The sequence below is a fragment of the Apium graveolens genome, unplaced genomic scaffold, assembly GCF_009905375.1.
Source record: "Apium graveolens cultivar Ventura unplaced genomic scaffold, ASM990537v1 ctg6311, whole genome shotgun sequence".
In the NCBI taxonomy this organism is placed as follows: domain Eukaryota; kingdom Viridiplantae; phylum Streptophyta; class Magnoliopsida; order Apiales; family Apiaceae; genus Apium; species Apium graveolens.
The window spans coordinates 33,860-59,977 of NW_027419372.1; the positions used below are offsets into that span (position 1 = coordinate 33,860).

A 26,118-nucleotide genomic window follows, 5' to 3' on the forward strand; every position below is an offset into this window, starting at 1 on the left:
CCGAAAGAGGGACAAAGTGCATCGCGGAAAAGTGCATTGTCACAAACAGCTGATGATGAACCTGCTCTCCTAATGACAATAAGTAAAGAAACAACAAACGGTTGTGATTTTGCTCAGTGAAGGATCCAAAATCGAACACAAAGGAGGGAAACAGATAATATGTGGTATCTCGATAACGGAGCAAGTAACCACATGACCGGGTGTCGTGAAAAATGAAAAGTTGGACAAGACACTACGAGGACATGTGAAGTTGGTGATGGATCCTCGAGTACAAATTGAGGGCAAAGGGACAATCAACCATGGTGTGCAAAAATGGCGAAACAGAACACTCCACAGAGTCTACTATACATGGGGTCCATTGAAAGAACCTATTTATCAGCCATCAAACTATAGGGCGCATCCTTTCCTACACACAGGGCGCGCCTACTTTTCTTCCATACTTTATCTGTTCCTTAATTTTAGCCGTTTCTTCCCCAGTTTTGACTATTTTAATCCAATCTCAATCTGAATATTGTTTATATCCAATTTTTGGGCATAACAAACAATGGTGAAATTTAAAATTAATTTAATTTCTAAGCAATCATACAATTTTAATACATGCCAAATAATAACTAACACTATTCTTTTAACGTAAAGTAGATTTCATATGTTAATATCAATATCTTTGTTCTCCTAAACTTATATAAGATTATCTTATTTAGTATGAAATTTACTTTTTCAAATATAATTTATTATATTATAAAAAATTTAATTTTTATATCATTATTCAAGATTAATTCCTTTCTAGAGTTTTTAGAATTTTTTTTGGTAGGGTGAATATCAAATGTCTTGGAAAGCAGCAATTTATTGTCATTATATACACACACATATAGATCTCTATTTGTTTGTGTTAGGTGGATAATGGAAAAAGGTTAGCATGCATTAGTGGGGTGAGCAATGGAGTGCTGCAGCAGCTCCAGTGCTGCCCATTTGAGAGCCTTTAGACATCCTCCCTCCTCATTTTTCTTTTATTTTGCATTGGAGCTATGAGAAATTGAACCGGGTTGCACAAGTGTTGAATGCTAAAGGTATAACACTTCTGACAAATGAATCTTAGCATTTGAATAAGTTGTTCACTATCTAGAGATGCCATTTTTTTGTTGAGGTGATATAAGTTGGGTCCCACTTTAATTAGGCAACCTGACATTTGCATTGTAGTTGCTATTAGGAGTAGAAAAAATTATCACTGAGCTGCTTTGGTAGTAAAATCATCTTTTAAAAAATATAACTTTGTCAGAACTTGGAAAGCAGCAATTATTGTCGTGTATTTGTGATTGTGTTAGGTTGGATAGTGAAAAAAAGTTAGCATGCACAGTATTATTTCAATCATCCTTTTGTGGGGAAGGTTCTAACCTTATAGAATTCTAATGAGTGGTGAGCAATTAGCTTACTATCTTCAATTATTTTTAGTTGTGGTTTCTAACTTGAAAACAGACATTATGGTAAGACATCTGTAGTGACTCTAAATATATGCATGAACAATATTTATGGCCTTACATTCCATTATCCATGTCTTTTTTTGAGAGAGGGGAAAGATGGTTGTGACCGAGTTGTGTTAAGGCCCTAGAGTGAGTCTGTAGAATGAATGTATTGGTGTGTTGCTGTCTATTAGATTTTTGGATAAATTTGTTAAATATGAAAAAAATAAGTGGGAATCAGCTAATAAATGAATTAAAGTTGATAATTAGTAAATAAATGATTTATAAGATAACTAAAACCTACTTTATAATAATTTAATAAATATTTGAATTAAAATAAATTTAGTAACCTAACAATGGTGAAATTTAAATTCAGTTAATTTCTAAGCAATCATAAAATTTTAATATCAGTCCAAACACTAACTAACACTATTTTTTTAACGTAAGAGTAGATACATATGTTAATATCAATATCTTTGTTCGCGTAAAACGTATATAATATTCTCTTATTTAGTAATAAAATTAATTTTTAAAATACAATATATTATATTATAAATAAATTTAATTATTATATCATTATTCAAGATTAATTCCTTTGTAGAGTTTTTAGAATTTTTTTATTACAGTGAATATCAGCTGCACGTATAGGAATAGAAAAACTTTGGGTAAGCTGGTGTGGTAGTAGAATCATTTTTTTAAAATATTACTATGTCTTGTAAAGTACCAATTTATTGTCATTATATATACACAGACATAGATCTGTATTTGTTTGTGTTAGGTGGATAGTGGAAAAAAGTTAGCATGCACTAGTGGGCTGAGCAATTAAGTGGTTGCAGCAGCTCTAGTGCTGCCCATTTGAGAGCCTTTAGACATCGGGCATACTCATTTTTCTTTTATTTTGCATTGGAGCTATGAGATTTGAACCGGGTTGCACAAGTATTGAATGATAAAGGTTATAGCACTTTTGATAAATGAGTCTTAATATTGGAATAAGTTGGACACTTAGAGAAGCCATTCTTTTTAGTTGAGGTGATATAAGTTGGGTCCCACTAAAAATAGGCAACCTGACATTTGTATTGCAGTTGCTATTAGGAGTAGAAAAACTATCAGTGAGGTGCTTTGGTAGTAGAGTCATCTTTTCAAAAAATTACTGTGTCACAATTTGGAAAGCATCAACTTACTGTCATGTACTTGTTTGTGTTAGGTGTGGAAAAAAGTTAGCATGCATGCATCCGTGGGCTGAGCAATTGAGTGGTGCAATACAGGTGCAATATTATTTCAATCATCTTTTTCTAGGGAAGGTTCTAACCTTGTAGAATTAGAATGAGTGGTGAGCAATTAGCTTACTATCTTCAATTATTTTTAGTAGTGGCTTTTAAACTTGAAAACACCCATTTACTGTAAGACACGCATGAACAATAATTATGGCCTTGCACTCCATTATCCAGGTCTTTTTTGAGAGAAGGGGAAAGATTGTTGTGACTGAGTTGTGTTAAGACCCTAGAGTGAGTCTCTAGAATGAATATATTGGTGTATTGCGGTATATTAGATTTTTGGATAAATTTCTTAAAAAATAATATATAAAACATATGATGCTAAAAATAAGTGGGAATCAGCAAATTAAATGAATTATAGTTGATAATTAGTAATTAATGATTTAGAAGATAACTAAACCGTACTTTATAATAATTTAATAAATATTTGAATTAAAATAAATTTAGTTAAAAAACAATGGTGAAATTTAAAATTGAGTTAATTTCTAAGCAATCATAAAATTTTAATATAAGGCCAAACACTAACACTATTCTTTTAACATAAAAGTAGATTACATATGTTAATATCAATATCTTTGTTCCCCTAAACTTATCTAAGATTGTCTTAATTAGTATGAAATTTAATTTTTAAAATATAATTTATTAAATTATAAATAAATTTAATTTTTATATCATTATTCAAGATTAATTCCTTTGTAGAGTTTTTTAGAATTTTTTTAGTAGGGTGAATATCAAATGTCTTGGAAAGTAGCAATTTATTGTCATTATATACACACAGATATAGATCTGTATTGTTTGTGTTAGGTGGATAATGGAAAAAGGTTAGCATGCATTAGTGGGGTGAGCAATTGAGCCCATTTGAGAGCCTTTAGACATCCTACCTCCTCATTTTTCTTTTATTTTATATTGGAGCTATGAGAATTGAACAGCGTTGCACAAGTGTTGAATGCTAAAGGTATAACACTTCTGACAAATGAGTCTTAGCATTTGAATAAGTTGTTCACTATCTAGAGATGCCATTTTTTGTTCAGGTGATATAAGTTGGGTCCCAGTGAAAATAGGCAACCTGACATTTGCATTGTAGTTGGTATTAGGAGTAGAAAAATTATCAGTTAGCTGCTTTGGTAGTAAAATCATCTTTTAAAAAATGTTACTTTGTCAGAACTTGGAAAGCAGCAGTTATTGTCGTGTATTTGTGATTGTGTTAGGTGGATAGTGGAAAAAGGTTAGTATGCACAGTATTATTTCAATCATCCTTTTCTGGGAAAGGTTCTAACCTTATAGAACTCTAATGAGTGGTGAGCAATTAGCTTACTATCTTGAATTATTTTTAGTTGTGGTTTCTAAACTTGAAAACAGACATTTATTGAGACATCTGTAGTGACTCTAAATATATGTATGAACAATATTTATGGCCTTGCATTCCATTATCGAGGTCTTTTTTGAGAGAGGGGAAAGATGGCTGTGACCTAGTTGTGTTAAGGCCCTAGAGTGAGTCTCTAGAATGAATGTATTGGTGTGTTACTGTCTATTAGTTTTTTGGATAAATTTGTTAAAAATTAAAAAAATAAAACATGTGATGCTATAAATAAGTGGGAATCAGCAAATAAATAAATGATTTACAAGATAACTAAAACCTACTTATAATAATTTAATAAATATTTGAATTAAAATAAATTTCTAGAATAAATATATTGGTGTATTACCGTCTATTAGATATTTGGATAAATTTCTTAAAAAATAATATATAAAACATATGCTGCTAAAATAAGTGGGAATCACCAAATTAAATGAATTATAGTTGATAATTAGTAAATTAATGATTTAGAAGATAACTAAAACGTACTTTATAAAAATTTAATAAATATTTGAATTAATTTAAATTTAGTTAACAAACAATGGTGAAATTTAAAATTCAGTTTATTTCTAAGCAATCATAAAATTTTAATATTAGTCGAAAAACAAACTAACACTATTCTTTTAAAGTAAAAGTAGATTACATATGTTAATATCAATATATTTGTGCCCCTACACTTATATAAGATTATCTCATTTTGTATTAAATTTAATTTTAAATTATAAATTATTATATTATAAATAAATTTAATTTTTATATCATTATTCAAGATTAATTCCTTTGTAGAGTTTTTAGAATTTTTTTAGTAGGGTGAATATCAGCTACAAGTATAGGAGTAGAAAAACTCTGGGCGAGCTGCTTTGGTAGTAGAATCATCTTTTTAAAATATTACTATGTCTTGGAAAGCAGCAATTTATTGTCATTATATATACACAGACATAGTTCTGTATTTGTTTGTGTTAGGTGGATAGTGGAAAAAAGTTAGCATGCATTAGTGGGCTGAGCAATTGAGTGCTGTACGAGCTCCAATGCTGCCCATTTGAGAGCCTCTAGACATCCGGCCTCCTCATTTTTCTTTTATTTTGTATTGGAGCTATGAGACTTGAACCGGGTTGCACAAGTGTTGAATGATAAAGGTGTAGCACTTCTGACAAATGAGTCTTAGCATTGGAATAAGTTGGTCACTTTCTAGAAAGGCCATTTTTTGTTGAGGTGATATAAGTTGGATCCCACTAAAAATAGGCAACATGAGATTGTATTGCAGTTGCTATTAGGAGTAGAAAAAACTATCAGTGAGCTGTTTGGTAGTAGAATCGTCTTTTAAAAAATTACTCTGTTAGAACTTGGAAAGCAGCAACTTATTATCGTGTACTTGTTGTTGAGTTTAATTCTAAACATGTTCTATTTGTTTGTTTTATTTAATAATGTTTTGAATAAACTAACGTGTACACGTTGAAGTAGTTATAGTCAGTTTGGTGTTCATGGAGATAAATCAAGAGTGTGACCTGGTTTGTAGGAGTTATGGATGTTAGCTGCTTTCTTTATTCATCGTGTAATTCTTCCTGTTTCATTCTGTAATCCCAGTTGCATTTGTAAACAATTATCTTTACTTTCTAACATCTGGTATCAGAGCACTATAAACAGTTAGAGAAACGTACTATCGAGACACAACAATGGCAGATTCAAGCAAGGGCCAAAGACGGGCAAATTGGGCTTAGCTACCCAATGCTAACAAAAACAAATTATACTGCCTGGGCTATGAAAATAAAAGTATATTTGCAGGCATATAACGTGTGGAAGCAGTAGAGCCAAGGACCCAAAGCACCCATCGAGGACAAGGCGGAATAAACGTGCTATGGCGATGATCTACCAGGAAATCTCAGAAGAACTGCTGTTGACACTAGCGGAGCGTACAACTGCCAAACAAGTCTGGGCAGCCATTAAACACAACGTCTTTAGGTGCTGACAGGGTGAAGAAATTTAAGGCCCAAACTCTCAAGGCGGAGTTTGAGTCGCTGAAGATGAATGAGACGGAGCAATTGGATGACTTTATTTGAAATTGAATGGCTGGGTTGCGAAGATCATGGCACTTGGAGAATCAATTGGAGAGAAGTACGTTGTGAAGAAAATCCTACGGGCAGTTCCAACAAAGTTTCTACAAATTGCCTCAACACTTGAGCAATTTGGCAATTTAGAAACAATGTCTATAGTGGAGGTAATTGGCTCGTTGAAGGCTCATGAATAACATCTTTCAGGACAAGGTGAGAGCAAAGAAGGGCAACAACTACTCATAAATGAGGAAGAATGGTCAAAATATGAAGCCAGTAGTGGGAAGCTTCTGCTTACACGTGAAGAGTGGCTGCAAATATCTAATCGAGGTGGAAACGGTTTTCATGGACGGGATAATCAGGGAGGTCATGACAGAATTGATCGAAGTAAAATAAAGTGTTTCAACTGTGGAGCATATGGGCATTTCGCTGCCGAATGTAGAAAACCGAAGAGGGACAAAGTGCATCGCGGAAAAGTGCATTTGTCACAAACAGCTGATGATGAACCTGCTCTCCTAATGACAATAAGTAAAGAAACAACAAACGGTGTGATTTTGCTCAGTGAAGGATCAAAATCGAACACAAAGGAGGAAACAGATAATATGTGGTATCTCGATAACGGAGCAAGTAACCACATGACCGGGTGTCGTGAAAAATTGAAAAGTTGGACAAGACACTACGAGGACATGTGAAGTTTGGTGATGGATCTCGAGTACAAATTGAGGGCAAAGGGACAATCAACATGGTGTGCAAAAATGGCGAAAACAGAACACTCCACAGAGTCTACTATACATGGGGTCCATTGAAAGAAACCTATTTATCAGCCATCAAACTATAGGGCGCATCCTTCCTACACACAGGGCGCGCCTACTTTTCTTCCATAACTTTATCTGTTCCTTAATTTTAGCCGTTTCTTCCCCAGTTTTGACTATTTAATCAATCTCAATCTGAATATTGTTTATACCAATTTTTGGGCATAACAAACAATGGTGAAATTTAAAATTAATTTAATTTCTAAGCAATCATAAAATTTTAATATCATGCCAAATAATAACTAACACTATTCTTTTAACGTAAAAGTAGATTTCATATGTTAATATCAATATCTTTGTTCTCCTAAACTTATATAAGATTATCTTATTTAGTATGAAATTTACTTTTCAAATATAATTTATTATATTATAAAAAAATTTAATTTTTATATCATTATTCAAGATTAATTCCTTTGTAGAGTTTTTAGAATTTTTTGGTAGGGTGAATATCAAATGTCTTGGAAAGCAGCAATTTATTGTCATTATATACACACACATATAGATCTCTATTTGTTTGTGTTAGGTGGATAATGGAAAAAGGTTAGCATGCATTAGTGGGGTGAGCAATGGAGTGCTGCAGCAGCTCCAGTGCTGCCCATTTGAGAGCCTTTAGACATCCTCCCTCCTCATTTTTCTTTATTTTGCATTGGAGCTATGAGAATTGAACCGGGTTGCACAAGTGTTGAATGCTAAAGGTATAACACTTCTGACAAATGAATCTTAGCATTTGAATAAGTTGTTCACTATCTAGAGATGCCATTTTTTGTTGAGGTGATATAAGTTGGGTCCCACTTTAATTAGGCAACCTGACATTTGCATTGTAGTTGCTATTAGGAGTAGAAAAATTATCACTGAGCTGCTTTGGTAGTAAAATCATCTTTTAAAAAATATAACTTTGTCAGAACTTGGAAAGCAGCAATTATTGTCGTGTATTGTGATTGTGTTAGGTGGATAGTGAAAAAAAGTTAGCATGCACAGTATTATTTCAATCATCCTTTTGTGGGGAAGGTTCTAACCTTATAGAATTCTAATGAGTGGTGAGCAATTAGCTTACTATCTTCAATTATTTTTAGTTGTGGTTTCTAAACTTGAAAACAGACATTTATGGTAAGACATCTGTAGTGACTCTAAATATATGCATGAACAATATTTATGGCCTTACATTCCATTATCCATGTCTTTTTTTGAGAGAGGGGAAAGATGGTTGTGACCGAGTTGTGTTAAGGCCCTAGAGGTGAGTCTGTAGAATGAATGTATTGGTGTGTTGCTGTCTATTAGATTTTGTGATAAATTTGTTAAATATGAAAAAAATAAGTGGGAATCAGCTAATAAATGAATTAAAGTTGATAATTAGTAAATAAATGATTTATAAGATAACTAAAACCTACTTTATAATAATTTAATAAATATTTGAATTAAAATAAATTTAGTAACCTAACAATGGTGAAATTTAAAATTCAGTTAATTTCTAAGCAATCATAAAATTTTAATATCAGTCCAAACACTAACTAACACAATTTTTTTAACGTAAGAGTAGATTACATATGTTAATATCAATATCTTTGTTCCCGTAAACGTATATAATATTCTCTTATTTAGTATAAAATTTAATTTTTAAAATACAATATATTATATTATAAATAAATTTAATTATTATATCATTATTCAAGATTAATTCCTTTGTAGAGTTTTTAGAATTTTTTTATTATGGTGAATATCAGCTGCACATATAGGAGTAGAAAAACTCTCGGTGAGCTGCTTTGGTAGTAGAATCATCTTTTTAAAATATTACTATGTCTTGTAAAGTACCAATTTATTGTCATTATATATACACAGACATAGATCTGTATTTATTTGTGTTAGGTGGATAGTGAAAAAAAGTTAGCATGAACTAGTGGGCTGAGCAATTGAGTGGTGCAGCAGCTCCAGTGCTGCCCATTTGAGAGCCTTTAGACATCGGGCCTCGTCATTTTTCTTTATTTTGCATTGGAGCTATGAGATTTGAACCGGGTTGCACAAGTATTGAATGATAAAGGTATAGCACTTCTGACAAATGAGACTTAACATTGGATTAAGTTGGACAATTAGAGAGGCCATTATTTTTAGTTGAGGTGATATAAGTTGGGTCCCACTAAAAATAGGCAACCTAACATTTGTATTGCAGTTGCTATTAGGAGTAGAAAAATTATCAGTGAGGTGCTTTGGTAGTAGAGTCATCTTTTCAAAAAATTACTGTGTCACAATTTGGAAAGCATCAACTTATTCTCATGTACTTGTTTGTGTTAGGTGTGGAAAAAAGTTAGCATGCATGCATCGGTGGGCTGAGCAATTGAGTGGTGATATTATTTCAATCATCTTTTTCTAGGGAAGGTTCTAACCTTGTAGAATTCGAATGAATGGTGAGCAATTAGCTTACTATCTTCAATTATTTTTAGTAGTGGCTTTTAAACTTGAAAACACGCATTTAGTGTAAGACATGCATGAATAGTTATGGCCTTGCACTCCATTATCCAAGTCTTTTTTTGAGAGAGGGGGACCCTAGAGTGAGTCTCTAGAATGAATATATTGGTGTATTGGGCTATATTAGATTTTTGGGTAAATTTCTTAAAAAATAATATATAGAACATATGATGCTAAAAATAAGTTGAAATCAGCAAACTAAATGAATTAAAGTTGATAATTAGTAAATTAATGATTAAGAAGATAACTAAAACGTACTTCATAATAATTTAATAAATATTTGAATTAAAATAAATTTAGTTAAAAACAATGGTGAAATTTAAAATTGAGTTAATTTCTAAGCAATCATAAAATTTTAATATCAGTCCAAACACTAACTAACACTATTCTTTTAACATAAATAAATTACATATGTTAATATCAATATCTTTGTTCCCCTAAACTTATCTAAGATTGTCTTATTTAGTATGAAATTTAATTTTTAAAATATAATTTATTATATTATAAATAAATTTAATTTTTATATCATTATTCAAGATTAATTCCTTTGTAGAGTTTTTAGAATTTTTTTAGTAGGGTGAATATCAAATGTCTTGGAAAGCAGCAATTTATTGTCATTATATACACACAGATATAGATCTGTATTTGTTTGTGTTAGGTGGATAATGGAAAAAGGTTAGCATGCATTGGTGGGGTGAGCAATTGAGTGCTGCAGCAGCTCGAGTGCTTCCCATTTGAGAGCCTTTAGACATCCGGCCTCCTCATTTTTCTTTTATTTTGCATTGGTGCTATGAGAATTGAACCGGGTTGCACAAGTGCTGAATGCTAAAGGTATAACACTTCTGACAAATGAGTCTTAGCATTTGAATAAGTTGTTCACTATCTAGATATGCCATTTTCTGTTGAGGTGATATAAGTTGGGTCCCACTGAAAATAGGCAACCTCATATTTGCATTGTAATTGCTATTAGGAGTAGAAAAATTATCACTGCTTTGGTAGTAAAATCATCTTTTAAAAAATATTACTTTGTCAGAACTTGGAAAGCAGCAATTATTGTGGTGTATTTGTGATTGTGTTAGGTGGATAGTGGAAAAAAGTTAGCATGCACATTATTATTTCAATCATCCTTTTCTGGGGAAGGTTCTAACTTTATAGAACTCTAATGAGTGGTGAGCAATTAACTTACTATCTTCAATTATTTTTAGTTGTGGTTTCTAAACTTGAAAACAGACATTTATTGTAACACATCTGTAGTGACTCTAAATATATGCATGAACAATATTTATGACCTTGCATTCCATTATCCAGGTCTTTTTTCGAGAGAGGGGAAAGATGGCTGTGAGCGAGTTGTATTAAGGCCCTAGAGTGAGTCTCTAGAATGAATGTATTGGTGTGTTGCTGTCTATTAGATTTTTGGATAAATTTGTTAAAAATTAAAAAAATAGAACATGTGATGCTAAAATAAGTGGGAATCAGCAAATGAATGAATTAAAGTTGATAATTAGTAAATAAATGATTTAGAAGATAACTAAAACCTACTTTATAATAATTTAATAAATATTTGAATTAAAATAAATTTAGTTAACTAACAATGGTGAAATTTAAAATTCAGTTAGTTTCTAAGCAATCATAAAATTTTAATATCACTCCAAACACTAACTAACACTATTCTTTTAACGTAAGAGTAGATTACAAATGTTAATATCAATATCTTTGTTCCCCTAAACTTATATAATATTCTCATATTTAGTATGAAATTTAATTTTTAAAATATAATATATTATATTATAAATAAATTTAATTATTATATCATTATTCAAGATTAATTCCTTTGTAGAGTTTTTAGAATTTTTTTATTAGGGTGAATATCAGTTGCACGTATAGGAGTAGAAAAACTCTCGGTGAGCTGCTTTGGTAGTAGAATCATCTTTATAAAATATTACTATGTCTTGTAAAGTACCAATTTATTATCATTATATATACACAACATAGATCTGTATTTGTTTGTGTTAGGTGGATAGTGAAAAAAAAGTTAGCATGCACTAGTGGGCTGAGCAATTGAGTGGTGCAGCACCTCCAGTGCTGCCCATTTGAGAGCCTTTAGACATCAGGCCTGGTCATTTTTCTTTTATTTTGCATTGGAGCTATGAGATTTGAACGGGTTGCACAAGTATTGAATGATAAAGGTATAGCACTTCTGACAAATGAGTCTTAATATTGGAATAAGTTGGACAGTTAGAGAGGCCATTATTTTTAGTTGAGGTGATATAAGTTGGGTCCCACTAAAAATAGGCAACCTAACATTTGTATTGCAGTTGCTATTAGGAGTAGAAAAACTATCAGTCAACTGCTTTGGTAGTAAAATCATCTTTTAAAAAATATTACTCTGTCAGAACTTGGAAAGCAGCAATTATTGTGGTGTATTTGTGATTGTGTTAGGTGGATAGTGGAAAAAAGTTAGCATGCACAGTATTATTTCAATCTTCCTTTTGTGGGGAAGGTTCTAACCTTATAGAACTCTAATGAGTGGTGAGCAATTAGCTTACTATCTTCAATTATTTTTAGTTGTGGTTTCTAAACTTGAAAACAGACATTTATTGTAAGACATCTGTAGTGACTCTAAATATATGCATGAACAATATTTATGGCCTTGCATTCCATTATCCAGGTCTTTTTTTGAGAGAGGGGAAAGATGGCTGTGACCGAGTTGTGTTGAGGCCCTAGAGTGAGTCTCTAGAATGAATGTATTGGTGTGTTGCTGTCTATTAGATTTTTGGATAAATTTGTTAAAAATTAAAAAAATAGAACATGTGATGCTAAAAATAAGTGGGAATCAGCAAATAAATGAATTAAAGTTGATAATTAGTAAATAAATGATTTATAAGATAACTAAAACCTACTTTATAATAATTTAATAAATATTTGAATTAAAATAAATTTAGTTAACTAACAATGGTGAAATTTAAAATTCAGTTAATTTCTAAGCAATCATAAAATTTTAATATCAGTCCAAACACTAACTAACACTATTCTTTTAACGTAAGAGTAGATTACATATGTTAATATCAATATCTTTGTTCCCCTAAACTTATATAATATTCTCTTATTTAGTATGAAATTTAATTTTTAAAATATAATATATTATATTATAAATAAATTTAATTATTATATCATTATTCAAGATTAATTCCTTTCTAGAGTTTTTAGAATTTTTTATTAGGGTGAATATCAGCTGCACGTATAGGAGTAGAAAAACTCTGGGTGAGCTGCTTTGGTAGTAGAATTATCTTTTTAAAATATTACTATGTCTTGTAAAGTACCAATTTATTGTCATTATATATACACAGACATAGATCTGTATTTATTTGTGTTAGGTGGATAGTGAAAAAAAGTTAGCATGAACTAGTGGGCTGAGCAATTGAGTGGTGCAGCAGCTCCAGTGCTGCCCATTTGAGAGCCTTTAGACATCGCGCCTGGTCATTTTTCTTTTATTTTGCATTGGAGCTATGAGATTTGAACCGGGTTGCACAAGTATTGAATGATAAAGGTATATCACTTCTGACAAATGAGTCTTAACATTGGAATAAGTTGGACAGTTAGAGAGGCCATTATTTTTAGTTGAGGTGATATAAGTTGGGTCCCACTAAAAATAGGCAACCTAACATTTGTATTGCAGTTGCTATTAGGAGTAGAAACACTGATTTGGTAGTAGAGTCATCTTTTCAAAAATTACTGTGTCACAATTTGGAAAGCATCAACTTATTCTCATGTACTTGTTTGTGTTAGGTGTGGAAAAAGTTAGCATGCATGCATCGGTGGGCTGAGCAATTGAGTGGTGCAATACAGCTGCAATATTATTTCAATCATCTTTTTCTAGGGAAGGTTTCTAACCTTGTAGAATTCGAATGAGTGGTGAGCAATTAGCTTACTATCTTCAATTATTTTTAGTAGTGGCTTTTAAACTTGAAAACACCCATTTACTGTAAGACATGCATGAACAATAGTTATGGCCTTACACTCCATTATCCAGGTCTTTTTTTGAGAGAGGGGGAAAGATGGTTGTGACTGAGTTGTGTTAAGGCCCTAGAGTGAGTCTCTAGAATGAATATATTGTTGTATTGCCCTATATTAGATTTTTGGATAAATTTCTTAAAAAATAATATATAAAACATATGATGTTAAATATAAGTTGGAATCAGCAAACTAAATGAATTAAAGTTGATAATTAGTAAATTAATGATTAAAAAGATAACTAACACGTACTTTATAATAATTTAATAAATATTTGAATTAAAATAAATTTAGTTAAAAAACAATGGTGAAATTTAAAATTGAGTTAATTTCTAAGCAATCATAAAATTTTAATATCAGTCCAAACACTAACTAACACTATCTTTTAACATAAAAGTAGATTACATATGTTAATATCAATATCTTTGTTCCCCTAAACTTATCTAAGATTGTCTTATTTAGTATGAAATGTAATTTTTAAAATATAATTTATTATATAATAAATAAATTTAATTTTTATATCATTATTCAAGATTAATTCCTTTGTAGAGTTTTTAGATTTTTTTTAGTAGGGTGAATATCAAATGTCTTGGAAAGCAGCAATTTATTGTCATTATATACACACACATATAGATCTGTATTTGTTTGTGAGGTGGATAATGGAAAAGGTTAGCATTCATTAGTCGGGTGAGCAATTGAGTGCTGCAGCAGCTCCCATGCTGCCCATTTGAGAGCCTTTAGACATCCGGCCTCCTCATTTTTCTTTTATTTTGCATTGGTGCTATGAGAATTGAAGGGGGTTTCACAAGTGTTGAATGCTAAAGGTATAACACTTCTGACAAATGAGTCTTAGCATTTGAATAAGTTGTTCACTATCTAGATGTGCCATTTTTTGTTGAGGTGATATAAGTTGGGTCCCACTGAAATAGGCAACCTGACATTTGTATTGTAGTTGCTATTAGGAGTAGAAAAATTATCAATGAGCTGCTTTGATAGTAAAATCATCTTTTAAAAAATATTACTCTGTCAGAACTTGGAAAGCAGCAATTATTGTGGTGTATTTGTGATTGTGTTAGGTGGACAGTGGAAAAAAGTTAGCATGCACAGTATTATTTCAATCATCCTTTTCTGGGGAAGGTTCTAACCTTATAGAACTCTAATGAGTGGTGAGAAATTAGCTTACAATCTTTAATTATTTTTAGTTGTGGTTTCTTAACTTGAAAATAGACATTTATTGTAAGACATCTGTAGTGACTCTTAATATATGCATGAACAATATTTATGGCCTTGCATTCCATTATCCAGGTCTTTTTTTGAGAGAGGGGAAAGATGGCTGTGACCGAGTTGTGTTAAGGCCCTAGAGTGAGTCTCTAGTATGAATGTATTCGTGTGTTGCTGTCTATTAGATTTTTGGATAAATTTGTTAAAAATTAAAAAAAATAGAACATGTGATGCTAAAAATAAGTGGGAATCAGCAAATAAATGAATTAAAGTTGATAATTAGTAAATAAATTATTTAGAAGATAACAAAAACCTACTTTATAATAATTTAATAAATATTTGAATTAAAATAAATTTAGTTAACTAACAATGGTGAAATTTAAAATTCAGTTACTTTCTAAGCAATCATAAAATTTTAATATCAGTCCAAACACTAACTAACACTATTCTTTTAACGTAAGAGTAGATTACATATGTTAATATCAATATCTTTGTTCCCGTAAACTTATATAATATTCTCTTATTTAGTATGAAATTTAATTTTTAAAATATAATATATTATATTATAAATAAATTTAATTATTATATCATTATTCAAGATTAATTCCTTTGTAGAGTTTTTAGAATTTTTTTATTACAGTGAATATCAGCTGCACGTATAGGAATAGAAAAACTTTGGGTGAGCTGGTGTGGTAGTAGAATCATTTTTTTAAAATATTACTATGTCTTGTAAAGTACCAATTTATTGTCATTATATATACAGATCTGTATTTGTTTGTGTTAGGTGGATAGTGGAAAAAAGTTAGCATGCACTAGTGGGCTGAGCAATTAAGTGGTGCAGCAGCTCTAGTGCTGCCCATTTGAGAGCCTTTAGACATCGGGCATACTCATTTTTCTTTTATTTTGCATTGGAGCTATGAGATTTGAACCGGGTTGCACAAGTATTGAATGATAAAGGTATAGCACTTTTGATAAATGAGTCTTAATATTGGAATAAGTTGGACACTTAGAGAAGCCATTCTTTTTAGTTGAGGTGATATAAGTTGGGTCCCACTAAAAATAGGCAACCTGACATTTGTATTGCAGTTGCTATTAGGAGTAGAAAAACTATCAGTGAGGTGCTTTGGTAGTAGAGTCATCTTTTCAAAAAATTACTGTGTCACAATTTGGAAAGCATCAACTTACTGTCATGTACTTGTTTGTGTTAGGTGTGGAAAAAAGTTAGCATGCATGCATCCGTGGGCTGAGCAATTGAGTGGTGCAATACAGGTGCAATATTATTTCAATCATCTTTTTCTAGGGAAGGTTCTAACCTTGTAGAATTAGAATGAGTGGTGAGCAATTAGCTTACTATCTTCAATTATTTTTAGTAGTGGCTTTTAAACTTGAAACACCCATTTACTGTAAGACACGCATGAACAATAATTATGGCCTTGCACTCCATTATCCAGGTCTTTTTTTGAGAGAGGGGGAAAGATGGTTGTGACTGAGTTGTGTTAAGACCCTAGAGTGAGTCTCTAGAATGAATATACTGGTGTATTGCGGTATATTAGATTTTTGGATAAATTTCTTAAAAAATAATATATAAAACATATGATGCTAAAAATAAGTGGGAATCAGCAAATTAAATGAATTATAGTTGATAATTAGTAAATTAATGATTTAGAAGATAACTAAAACGTACTTTATAATAATTTAATAAATATTTGAATTAAAATAAATTTAGTTAAAAAACAATGGTGAAATTTAAAATTGAGTTAATTTCTAAGCAATCATAAAATTTTAATATAAGGCCAAACACTAACACTATTCTTTTAACATAAAAGTAGATTACATATGTTAATATCAATATCTTTGTTCCCGTAAACTTATCTAAGATTGTCTTAATTAGTATGAAAATTTAATTTTTAAAATATAATTTATTAAATTATAAATAAATTTAATTTTTATATCATTATTCAAGATTAATTCCTTTGTAGAGTTTTTTAGAATTTTTTTAGTAGGGTGAATATCAAATGTCTTGGAAAGTAGCAATTTATTGTCATTATATACACACAGATATAGATCTGTATTTGTTTGTGTTAGGTGGATAATGGAAAAAGGTTAGCATGCATTAGTGGGGGTGAGCAATTGAGCCCATTTGAGAGCCTTTAGACATCCTACCTCCTCATTTTTCTTTTATTTTATATTGGAGCTATGAGAATTGAACCGCGTTGCACAAGTGTTGAATGCTAAAGGTATAACACTTCTGACAAATGAGTCTTAGCATTTGAATAAGTTGTTCACTATCTAGAGATGCCATTTTTTGTTCAGGTGATATAAGTTGGGTCCCACTGAAAATAGGCAACCTGACATTTGCATTGTAGTTGGTATTAGGAGTAGAAAAATTATCAGTTAGCTGCTTTGGTAGTAAAATCATCTTTTAAAAAATGTTACTTTGTCAGAACTTGGAAAGCAGCAGTTATTGTCGTGTATTTGTGATTGTGTTAGGTGGATAGTGGAAAAAGGTTAGTATGCACAGTATTATTTCAATCATCCTTTTCTGGGAAAGGTTCTAACCTTATAGAACTCTAATGAGTGGTGAGCAATTAGCTTACTATCTTCAATTATTTTTAGTTGTGGTTTCTAAACTTGAAAACAGACATTTATTGAGACATCTGTAGTGACTCTAAATATATGTATGAACAATATTTATGGCCTTGCATTCCATTATCGAGGTCTTTTTTTGAGAGAGGGGAAAGATGGCTGTGACCTAGTTGTGTTAAGGCCCTAGAGTGAGTCTGTAGAATGATGTATTGGTGTGTTACTGTCTATTAGTTTTTTGGATAAATTTGTTAAAAATTAAAAAATAAAACATGTGATGCTATAAATAAGTGGGAATCAGCAAATAAATAAATGATTTACAAGATAACTAAAACCTACTTTATAATAATTTAATAAATATTTGAATTAAAATAAATTTCTAGAATAAATATATTGGTGTATTACCGTCTATTAGATATTTGGATAAATTTCTTAAAAAATAATATATAAAACATATGCTGCTAAAAATAAGTGGGAATCACCAAATTAAATGAATTATAGTTGATAATTAGTAAATTAATGATTTAGAAGATAACTAAAACGTACTTTATAAAAATTTAATAAATATTTGAATTAATTTAAATTTAGTTAACAAACAATGGTGAAATTTAAAATTCAGTTTATTTCTAAGCAATCATAAAATTTTAATATTAGTCGAAAAACAAACTAACACTATTCTTTTAAAGTAAAAGTAGATTACATATGTTAATATCAATATATTTGTGCCCCTACACTTATATAAGATTATCTCATTTTGTATTAAATTTAATTTTTAAATTATAAATTATTATATTATAAATAAATTTAATTTTTATATCATTATTCAAGATTAATTCCTTTGTAGAGTTTTTAGAATTTTTTTAGTAGGGTGAATATCAGCTACAAGTATAGGAGTAGAAAAACTCTGGGCGAGCTGCTTTGGTAGTAGAATCATCTTTTTAAAATATTACTATGTCTTGGAAAGCAGCAATTTATTGTCATTATATATACACAGACATAGTTCTGTATTTGTTTGTGTTAGGTGGATAGTGGAAAAAAGTTAGCATGCATTAGTGGGCTGAGCAATTGAGTGCTGTACGAGCTCCAATGCTGCCCATTTGAGAGCCTCTAGACATCCGGCCTCCTCATTTTTCTTTTATTTTGTATTGGAGCTATGAGACTTGAACCGGGTTGCACAAGTGTTGAATGATAAAGGTGTAGCACTTCTGACAAATGAGTCTTAGCATTGGAATAAGTTGGTCACTTTCTAGAAAGGCCATTTTTTGTTGAGGTGATATAAGTTGGATCCCACTAAAAATAGGCAACATGACATTTGTATTGCAGTTGCTATTAGGAGTAGAAAAACTATCAGTGAGCTGTTTTGGTAGTAGAATCGTCTTTTAAAAAATTACTCTGTTAGAACTTGGAAAGCAGCAACTTATTATCGTGTACTTGTTGTTGAGTTTAATTCTAAACATGTTCTATTTGTTTGTTTTATTTAATAATGTTTTGAATAAACTAACGTGTACACGTTGAAGTAGTTATAGTCAGTTTGGTGTTCATGGAGATAAATCAAGAGTGTGACCTGGTTTGTAGGAGTTATGGATGTTAGCTGCTTTCTTTATTCATCGTGTAATTCTTCCTGTTTCATTCTGTAATCCCAGTTGCATTTGTAAACAATTATCTTTACTTTCTAACATCTGGTATCAGAGCACTATAAACAGTTAGAGAAACGTACTATCGAGACACAACAATGGCAGATTCAAGCAAGGGCAAAGACGGGCAAATTGGGCTTAGCTACCCAATGCTAACAAAAACAAATTATACTGCCTGGGCTATGAAAATGAAAGTATATTTGCAGGCATATAACGTGTAGGAAGCAGTAGAGCCCAAGGACCCAAAAGCACCCATCGAGGACAAGGCGGATAAACGTGCTATGGCGATGATCTACCAGGAAATCTCAGAAGAACTGCTGTTGACACTAGCGGAGCGTACAACTGCCAAACAAGTCTGGGCAGCCATTAAAACAACGTCTTTAGGTGCTGATAGGGTGAAGAAATTTAAGGCCCAAACTCTCAAGGCGGAGTTTGAGTCGCTGAAGATGAATGAGACGGAGCAATTGGATGACTTTTATTTGAAATTGAATGGCTGGGTTGCGAAGATCATGGCACTTGGAGAATCAATTGGAGAGAAGTACGTTGTGAAGAAAATCCTACGGGCAGTTCCAACAAAGTTTCTACAAATTGCCTCAACACTTGAGCAATTTGGCAATTTAGAAACAATGTCTATAGTGGAGGTAATTGGCTCGTTGAAGGCTCATGAATAACATCTTTCAGGACAAGGTGAGAGCAAAGAAGGGCAACAACTACTCATAAATGAGGAAGAATGGTCAAAATATGAAGCCAGTAGTGGGAAGCTTCTGCTTACACGTGAAGAGTGGCTGCAAATATCTAATCGAGGTGGAAACGGTTTTCATGGACGGGATAATCAGGGAGGTCATGACAGAATTGATCGAAGTAAAATAAAGTGTTTCAACTGTGGAGCATATGGGCATTTCGCTGCCGAATGTAGAAAACCGAAGAGGGACAAAGTGCATCGCGGAAAAGTGCATTTGTCACAAACAGCTGATGATGAACCTGCTCTCCTAATGACAATAAGTAAAGAAACAACAAACGGTGTGATTTTGCTCAGTGAAGGATCAAAATCGAACACAAAGGAGGAAACAGATAATATGTGGTATCTCGATAACGGAGCAAGTAACCACATGACCGGGTGTCGTGAAAAAATTGAAAAGTTGGACAAGACACTACGAGGACATGTGAAGTTTGGTGATGGATCTCGAGTACAAATTGAGGGCAAAGGGACAATCAACATGGTGTGCAAAAATGGCGAAAACAGAACACTCCACAGAGTCTACTATACATGGGGTCCATTGAAAGAAACCTATTTATCAGCCATCAAACTATAGGGCGCATCCTTCCTACACACAGGGCGCGCCTACTTTTCTTCCATAACTTTATCTGTTCCTTAATTTTAGCCGTTTCTTCCCCAGTTTTGACTATTTAATCAATCTCAATCTGAATATTGTTTATACCAATTTTTGGGCATAACAAACAATGGTGAAATTTAAAATTAATTTAATTTCTAAGCAATCATAAAATTTTAATATCATGCCAAATAATAACTAACACTATTCTTTTAACGTAAAAGTAGATTTCATATGTTAATATCAATATCTTTGTTCTCCTAAACTTATATAAGATTATCTTATTTAGTATGAAATTTACTTTTTCAAATATAATTTATTATATTATAAAAAAATTTAATTTTTATATCATTATTCAAGATTAATTCCTTTGTAGAGTTTTTAGAATTTTTTTGGTAGGGTGAATATCAAATGTCTTGGAAAGCAGCAATTTATTGTCATTATATACACACACATATAGATCTCTATTTGTTTGTGTTAGGTGGATAATGGAAAAAGGTTAGCATGCATTAGTGGGGTGAGCAATGGAGTGCTGCAGCAGCTCCAGTGCTGCCCATTTGAGAGCCTTTAGACATCCTCCCTCCTCATTTTTCTTTTATTTTGCATTGGAGCTATGAGAATTGAACCGGGTTGCACAAGTGTTGAATGCTAAAGGTATAACACTTCTGACAAATGAATCTTAGCATTTGAATAAGTTGTTCACTATCTAGAGATGCCATTTTTTGTTGAGGTGATATAAGTTGGGTCCCACTTTAATTAGGCAACCTGACATTTGCATTGTAGTTGCTATTAGGAGTAGAAAAATTATCACTGAGCTGCTTTGGTAGTAAAATCATCTTTTAAAAAATATAACTTTGTCAGAACTTGGAAAGCAGCAATTATTGTCGTGTATTTGTGATTGTGTTAGGTGGATAGTGAAAAAAAGTTAGCATGCACAGTATTATTTCAATCATCCTTTTGTGGGGAAGGTTCTAACCTTATAGAATTCTAATGAGTGGTGAGTAATTAGCTTACTATCTTCAATTATTTTTAGTTGTGGTTTCTAAACTTGAAAACAGACATTTATGGTAAGACATCTGTAGTGACTCTAAATATATGCATGAACAATATTTATGGCCTTACATTCCATTATCCATGTCTTTTTTTGAGAGAGGGGAAAGATGGTTGTGACCGAGTTGTGTTAAGGCCCTAGAGTGAGTCTGTAGAATGAATGTATTGGTGTGTTGCTGTCTATTTGATTTTTGGATAAATTTGTTAAATATGAAAAAAATAAGTGGGAATCAGCTAATAAATGAATTAAAGTTGATAATTAGTAAATAAATGATTTATAAGATAACTAAAACCTACTTTATAATAATTTAATAAATATTTGAATTAAAATAAATTTAGTAACCTAACAATGGTGAAATTTAAAATTCAGTTAATTTCTAAGCAATCATAAAATTTTAATATCAGTCCAAACACTAACTAACACTATTTTTTTAACGTAAGAGTAGATTACATATGTTAATATCAATATCTTTGTTCCCGTAAACGTATATAATATTCTCTTATTTAGTATAAAATTTAATTTTTAAAATACAATATATTATATTATAAATAAATTTAATTATTATATCATTATTCAAGATTAATTCCTTTGTAGAGTTTTTAGAATTTTTTTATTATGGTGAATATCAGCTGCACATATAGGAGTAGAAAAACTCTGGGTGAGCTGCTTTGGTAGTAGAATCATCTTTTTAAAATATTACTATGTCTTGTAAAGTACCAATTTATTGTCATTATATATACACAGATATAGATCTGTATTTATTTGTGTTAGGTGGATAGTGAAAAAAAGTTAGCATGAACTAGTGGGCTGAGCAATTGAGTGGTGCAGCAGCTCCAGTGCTGCCCATTTGAGAGCCTTTAGACATCGGGCCTCGTCATTTTTCTTTTATTTTGCATTGGAGCTATGAGATTTGAACCGGGTTGCACAAGTATTGAATGATAAAGGTATAGCACTTCTGACAAATGAGTCTTAACATTGGATTAAGTTGGACAATTAGAGAGGCCATTATTTTTAGTTGAGGTGATATAAGTTGGGTCCCACTAAAAATAGGCAACCTAACATTTGTATTGCAGTTGCTATTAGGAGTAGAAAAATTATCAGTGAGGTGCTTTGGTAGTAGAGTCATCTTTTCAAAAAATTACTGTGTCACAATTTGGAAAGCATCAACTTATTCTCATGTACTTGTTTGTGTTAGGTGTGGAAAAAAGTTAGCATGCATGCATCGGTGGGCTGAGCAATTGAGTGGTGATATTATTTCAATCATCTTTTTCTAGGGAAGGTTCTAACCTTGTAGAATTCGAATGAATGGTGAGCAATTAGCTTACTATCTTCAATTATTTTTAGTAGTGGCTTTTAAACTTGAAAACACGCATTTACTGTAAGACATGCATGAACAATAGTTATGGCCTTGCACTCCATTATCCAGGTCTTTTTTTGAGAGAGGGGGACCCTAGAGTGAGTCTCTAGAATGAATATATTGGTGTATTGGGCTATATTAGATTTTTGGGTAAATTTCTTAAAAATAATATATAGAACATATGATGCTAAAAATAAGTTGAAATCAGCAAACTAAATGAATTAAAGTTGATAATTAGTAAATTAATGATTAAGAAGATAACTAAAACGTACTTCATAATAATTTAATAAATATTTGAATTAAAATAAATTTAGTTAAAAACAATGGTGAAATTTAAAATTGAGTTAATTTCTAAGCAATCATAAAATTTTAATATCAGTCCAAACACTAACTAACACTATTCTTTTAACATAAAATAAATTACATATGTTAATATCAATATCTTTGTTCCCCTAAACTTATCTAAGATTGTCTTATTTAGTATGAAATTTAATTTTTAAAATATAATTTATTATATTATAAATAAATTTAATTTTTATATCATTATTCAAGATTAATTCCTTTGTAGAGTTTTTAGAATTTTTTTAGTAGGGTGAATATCAAATGTCTTGGAAAGCAGCAATTTATTGTCATTATATACACACAGATATAGATCTGTATTTGTTTGTGTTAGGTGGATAATGGAAAAAGGTTAGCATGCATTGGTGGGGTGAGCAATTGAGTGCTGCAGCAGCTCGAGTGCTTCCCATTTGAGAGCCTTTAGACATCCGGCCTCCTCATTTTTCTTTTATTTTCCATTGGTGCTATGAGAATTGAACCGGGTTGCACAAGTGCTGAATGCTAAAGGTATAACACTTCTGACAAATGAGTCTTAGCATTTGAATAAGTTGTTCACTATCTAGATATGCCATTTTCTGTTGAGGTGATATAAGTTGGGTCCCACTGAAAATAGGCAACCTCATATTTGCATTGTAATTGCTATTAGGAGTAGAAAAATTATCACTGCTTTGGTAGTAAAATCATCTTTTAAAAAATATTACTTTGTCAGAACTTGGAAAGCAGCAATTATTGTGGTGTATTTGTGATTGTGTTAGGTGGATAGTGGAAAAAAGTTAGCATGCACATTATTATTTCAATCATCCTTTTCTGGGGAAGGTTCTAACTTTATAGAACTCTAATGAGTGGTGAGCAATTAACTTACTATCTTCAATTATTTTTAGTTGTGGTTTCTAAACTTGAAAACAGACATTTATTGTAACACATCTGTAGTGACTCTAAATATATGCATGAACAATATTTATGACCTTGCATTCCATTATCCAGGTCTTTTTTTGAGAGAGGGGAAAGATGGCTGTGAGCGAGTTGTATTAAGGCCCTAGAGTGAGTCTCTAGAATGAATGTATTGGTGTGTTGCTGTCTATTAGATTTTTGGATAAATTTGTTAAAAATTAAAAAAATAGAACATGTGATGCTAAAAATAAGTGGGAATCAGCAAATAAATGAATTAAAGTTGATAATTAGTAAATAAATGATTTAGAAGATAACTAAAACCTACTTTATAATAATTTAATAAATATTTGAATTAAAATAAATTTAGTTAACTAACAATGGTGAAATTTAAAATTCACTTAGTTTCTAAGCAATCATAAAATTTTAATATCACTCCAAACACTAACTAACACTATTCTTTTAACGTAAGAGTAGATTACAAATGTTAATATCAATATCTTTGTTCCCCTAAACTTATATAATATTCTCATATTTAGTATGAAATTTAATTTTTAAAATATAATATATTATATTATAAATAAATTTAATTATTTTATCATTATTCAAGATTAATTCCTTTGTAGAGTTTTTAGAATTTTTTTATTAGGGTGAATATCAGTTGCACGTATAGGAGTAGAAAAACTCTCGGTGAGCTGCTTTGGTAGTAGAATCATCTTTATAAAATATTACTATGTCTTGTTTGTAAAGTACCAATTTATTATCATTATATATACACAACATAGATCTGTATTTGTTTGTGTTAGGTGGATAGTGAAAAAAAGTTAGCATGCACTAGTGGGCTGAGCAATTGAGTGGTGCAGCACCTCCAGTGCTGCCCATTTGAGAGCCTTTAGACATCAGGCCTGGTCATTTTTCTTTTATTTTGCATTGGAGCTATGAGATTTGAACGGGTTGCACAAGTATTGAATGATAAAGGTATAGCACTTCTGACAAATGAGTCTTAATATTGGAATAAGTTGGACAGTTAGAGAGGCCATTATTTTTAGTTGAGGTGATATAAGTTGGGTCCCACTAAAAATAGGCAACCTAACATTTGTATTGCAGTTGCTATTAGGAGTAGAAAAACTATCAGTCAACTGCTTTGGTAGTAAAATCATCTTTTAAAAAATATTACTCTGTCAGAACTTGGAAAGCAGCAATTATTGTGGTGTATTTGTGATTGTGTTAGGTGGATAGTGGAAAAAAGTTAGCATGCACAGTATTATTTCAATCTTCCTTTTGTGGGGAAGGTTCTAACCTTATAGAACTCTAATGAGTGGTGAGCAATTAGCTTACTATCTTCAATTATTTTTAGTTGTGGTTTCTAAACTTGAAAACAGACATTTATTGTAAGACATCTGTAGTGACTCTAAATATATGCATGAACAATATTTATGGCCTTGCATTCCATTATCCAGGTCTTTTTTTGAGAGAGGGGAAAGATGGCTGTGACCGAGTTGTGTTAAGGCCCTAGAGTGAGTCTCTAGAATGAATGTATTGGTGTGTTGCTGTCTATTAGATTTTTGGATAAATTTGTTAAAAATTAAAAAAATAGAACATGTGATGCTAAAAATAAGTGGGAATCAGCAAATAAATGAATTAAAGTTGATAATTAGTAAATAAATGATTTAGAAGATAACTAAAACCTACTTTATAATAATTTAATAAATATTTGAATTAAAATAAATTTAGTTAACTAACAATGGTGAAATTTAAAATTCACTTAGTTTCTAAGCAATCATAAAATTTTAATATCACTCCAAACACTAACTAACACTATTCTTTTAACGTAAGAGTAGATTACAAATGTTAATATCAATATCTTTGTTCCCCTAAACTTATATAATATTCTCATATTTAGTATGAAATTTAATTTTTAAAATATAATATATTATATTATAAATAAATTTAATTATTTTATCATTATTCAAGATTAATTCCTTTGTAGAGTTTTTAGAATTTTTTTATTAGGGTGAATATCAGTTGCACGTATAGGAGTAGAAAAACTCTCGGTGAGCTGCTTTGGTAGTAGAATCATCTTTATAAAATATTACTATGTCTTGTTTGTAAAGTACCAATTTATTATCATTATATATACACAACATAGATCTGTATTTGTTTGTGTTAGGTGGATAGTGAAAAAAAGTTAGCATGCACTAGTGGGCTGAGCAATTGAGTGGTGCAGCACCTCCAGTGCTGCCCATTTGAGAGCCTTTAGACATCAGGCCTGGTCATTTTTCTTTTATTTTGCAT

At 31.2% G+C, this 26,118-nt stretch overlaps 2 protein-coding genes across 2 annotated transcripts; both read left to right on the top strand.

Moving 5' to 3' along the window:
- Positions 1 to 6,171: 6,171 nt before the first annotated feature.
- On the top strand, positions 6,172 to 6,828 carry LOC141703179 (uncharacterized). Its single transcript, XM_074506773.1, has 2 exons — positions 6,172 to 6,274; positions 6,344 to 6,828. The coding sequence occupies exons 1-2, from the start codon at positions 6,172 to 6,174 to the stop codon at positions 6,826 to 6,828; spliced, it is 588 nt and encodes a 195-aa protein (XP_074362874.1).
- Positions 6,829 to 19,138: 12,310 nt separating this feature from the next.
- On the top strand, positions 19,139 to 20,759 carry LOC141703180 (uncharacterized). The gene is made up of 3 exons (XM_074506774.1): positions 19,139 to 19,469; positions 19,539 to 20,077; positions 20,670 to 20,759. Exons 1-3 carry the CDS (start codon positions 19,139 to 19,141, stop codon positions 20,757 to 20,759), a joined length of 960 nt encoding a protein of 319 aa, XP_074362875.1.
- The last annotated feature ends 5,359 nt before the right edge of the window (positions 20,760 to 26,118 follow it).